Genomic DNA, 3,476 nt, shown 5'->3' with positions numbered 1-3,476 from the left:
CGCCCAAACTTCAGCAGCTGACCAGAGACGTAAGTAGCAAGCAGCTTGGCTTTTATACTCTGGTGAAGAGCAAAATGAACATTTAGGCTACAGCAGAGAGTCATTTGTGTCACAGCTGTAGTAAAACAACATGTGTGTTTGTCTTTTCAGGTGAATTCCAGGCCAGATACGTGGAGGAGCACCATCTTGGAGGAGGCGGCTGTGGAGCAGTGTTTGCTGGCTACCGGATAACGGATCGTTGCCCAGTAAGTGTTCAGATGGTGGGAGTAAGACAGGCAGTAACGCAGATAACGGATAATATCGTAAGCTGAGACGTGTGCTGTTTCACACCTTTAGTGATGTCATACGGAGGAAATGCTCACCAATGCTCTGTGTCTTTTAGGTAGCCATCAAACACATTCCAAAGGACAGAATCCCCATCAAAGTGACGGTAAGTGTGCAACACTTGAACTGTTTTTACATTCCTGGACTGAGTGCAGCGTTCACCTGTGGAACGTCTCTTCCTCATCATCCACTTTGTTGGAATATATCAGGGTGAAAACGGGAAGCGGGTCTCGGTGGAAGTGGCCATTATGCTGAAGCTTGCAGCTGAAGCGGATGGACCAGTGGGAGCGTCAGCACCCGTGTCTCTGCTGGACTGGTTTGACCTCGGCACAGAGCTGATCCTGGTGCTGGAGAGACCCATCCCCGCTGTGGACCTGCATGATTACATAACAGCAAATGGAGGATGTTTACCAGAGGAAAAGGCCAAGGTAAGTTGACTGGAAGAGCCTTAGACTGTACAGCATTCAATCAAAGCACAGAGTATCAGAGAAGCGTCAACCCATTGACTCATTACTGTCTTTTTCATCTTTTCCAGGTCATTCTGAAGCAGCTGGTTGATGCAGCGAAGCACCTGGAGGATAAACACATCTTTCACCGGGACATCAAGAGTGAGAACATTCTGATTGAGACCGGCTCAGATGTGCCTCGTGTTCGCATCATCGACTTTGGACTGAGCTGCTTTGCTAAGGAGCGATCGGTGTACCGCCTCTTCTATGGTAACATATTCAGCTCCCGCTCTTCACACATGTAGCAATTTGTGCCTTTTGTTTTACAAGAAATTGTCATTGTGTCTGTTTATTAGGTACACCTATTCACACCCCTCCCGAATGTTACGGCCGCAAAAAATACAGGGCTGGACCCACCACGGTGTGGCAAATGGGAGTGGTGCTGTATGAAGCGCTTCATGTGGGGGACTTTAATACCATGACGTTCCTCCAAAAGGAACTGAAATTCAACAAGGATCTGTCGCCACGTAAGAAAACGTCACGCTTCAACATTCACTGATGGCTTGGATCACTGGAACTATCATCTTCATCTTTTTCCTCCTTTCTTTCTCTCCAGACTGCCGGAACTTCTTGGACGCATGTTTAACCAACGTCCCGGAGAAGCGCCCAACGCTGGAGGACCTCCAGCTTCACCCCTGGCTCAGATAAACCCGTCTCTCTCACACACAGACACACACTTCATATATTGTCATATAAGTGTGATACATTACCTAACTTTCTTTTTTTTGTCTTTTTTTTTTTTTTTTTTTTTTTTTACAGGAAAAAATTGTTTTTAGTTTTTTTGGCCTATTCTAAATTCTGCTATCCTGGAGTTCCTGTAACCCCCCCCCCAGCCGTCCCAGGAAAGGGGATCTCTCTTTGAATGGGCTTTCCCGAGGTTTCTTCCCATCGATCTGGCCCCCCGGGGAGTTTTTCCTCGTCTTCATAGAGAGCTTGGGCTGGGTCAGGAGCTCCATCAAAATTGGCCTAATTTGATTAGTTAAATGTAATAAAATACTTTAATGTAATCAAATAAAATTTAGTAAAAGTCTGAACATTTAATTTCCATCAAAATAAAACTTGTTAAATTCAACTTTGGTGAGAATACTCTTTTATTACCATTTCAAGGATTGTTTTTTACCCAAAAAAGAAGAAAACTGAAAATGAATCAGGTTAAAGTATAACTACTGGCCTGCATTTACCAGTAAGTACAAACTCTCCACAAGTACCACTTAACTCAGGTTTCCCACGGCACCTGTGCAGAGTTTCTGTTTATGACCGTGCTCTTGTTTAAGTTGACTCCGCTCATTAATAAATCGTGTAAAAAGTTCAAGCGATTGCGTCTGCTCTTTGGTCCAACTGCACTCTCATTTCCAGTCTGTGACATGGGGGTTCCTGTCTTTCTTTCCTTTGCATTATTGTTAGGTTTTTACCTTTCAATATAAGGTGCCTTGAGGCAACCGTTGTTGTGATTTTGTGCTATATCAATCAAATACCCTCTGTAACCCTGTTGTGTTGCAACTCCAAATGGGAACATTTTTCGTGAATGCAACTGCTTCTACTGACATTTTGACTTTAAACATAAAATATTTTTGTATTTGTCAAGTAATACCACACACTACTCAAACAGGTGGTATGAACTTATTTCAAACAACTGCATAATTTGAAGGATACAGCTTACGTAAGCCAAATCTTTGTAAGCTGCAAAGACCATTAAAGTCAGGAGTGTTTGTTAAATGGGAAAGTTTAACCTACAACAGGGATACTTTGGACAGCATTGTTTGACACAGACAGGAGGATTTTTTTTATATGAAATATTAATAATGCACTAGAGCCTACATTAAATATATTATGTATAATCCAGCTGAATGAAATACAGTGGAACAATGGATTTCCATTCCATCTTGGGTTCTTTTTTTTTTTTTTGTGTCCCGTTTGGATCTTTAGCCATCAGAATTGTTGTCTTAAGGCCAAGAAAGATGCAAAGCGGATTTATTTTACCAAGTGGATCATCATGGCCTTGCCATATTGGTCCATTTGATTGACCTTTATTATAATTATGTATTTATTTTATTTTCGGTTGCTACAAACGGGACAGACATGACTGGGGGATAGGACAGGGAGAAAGAATGAAAGAAAAAAAATCAAAGGGGAGAAGAGACGGTGAGAAGGGGGGGAAGAAAGGAAAAAACAAACAAACAAAACGCCTGGATCACCTGTATGGAGAAAAAAAACAGAAGAGAAAGCAAACAACTAAGAGCAACATAATAAAAACAGCACCATCACAATAAACTAGCTAGCAGTAGATAACAGTAGATACTAAATAATAAACGATATTGTGCAGCACGCAAGATTTCCATTCCATCTTGGGTTCTTAAAATGCTAGGCTAGGCTCACACCTAGTAACATCTGTAGCTTATAACATTCAACACTTATACCACACTGTAAGGAACAACAAGAAAAGTAAAACAACACACTACATTCTCATAGCTCCCGATTATTTTTTTCCAAATGTTTTTGAGCTTAATCGGCCAGTAAAATACATTATCTAAACTTAACAGGTAACTAACGAAAGCGAGTGACTCACCGAGATTTTCCAACACAAATAACTCCACAGATGTTATTCCCTCTGGGGTCAGAGTTCGGGGGCCTAATAAAAGAGCAGCT

At 41.7% G+C, this 3,476-nt stretch overlaps 1 protein-coding gene across 1 annotated transcript; it reads left to right on the top strand.

Annotated features, from left to right (window-relative positions):
* Positions 1-257: 257 nt before the first annotated feature.
* LOC146381164 (serine/threonine-protein kinase pim-1-like) lies at positions 258-1,478 on the top strand. The gene is made up of 6 exons (XM_084938592.1): positions 258-266; positions 383-430; positions 534-752; positions 860-1,040; positions 1,127-1,297; positions 1,387-1,478. The coding sequence occupies exons 1-6, from the start codon at positions 258-260 to the stop codon at positions 1,476-1,478; spliced, it is 720 nt and encodes a 239-aa protein (XP_084794718.1).
* The last annotated feature ends 1,998 nt before the right edge of the window (positions 1,479-3,476 follow it).

Source organism: Perissodus microlepis, chromosome 8 (genome assembly GCF_051167445.1).
Source record: "Perissodus microlepis isolate ML-2025 ecotype Zambia chromosome 8, ASM5116744v1, whole genome shotgun sequence".
In the NCBI taxonomy this organism is placed as follows: Eukaryota; Metazoa; Chordata; class Actinopteri; order Cichliformes; family Cichlidae; genus Perissodus; species Perissodus microlepis.
Note: the sequence above shows the minus strand (reverse complement) of the source record. Positions and strands in the feature narration are given on the sequence as shown.

What these genes read in the sequence shown, in the direction of transcription:
- LOC146381164 (XM_084938592.1), top strand. An exon ending in GGTGTACCGCCTCTTCTATG is followed by an intron (nt 1,041 to 1,126) that starts GTAACATATTCA and finishes TCTGTTTATTAG; the next exon opens with GTACACCTATTCACACCCCT. An exon ending in CAACAAGGATCTGTCGCCAC is followed by an intron (nt 1,298 to 1,386) that starts GTAAGAAAACGT and finishes CTTTCTCTCCAG; the next exon opens with ACTGCCGGAACTTCTTGGAC.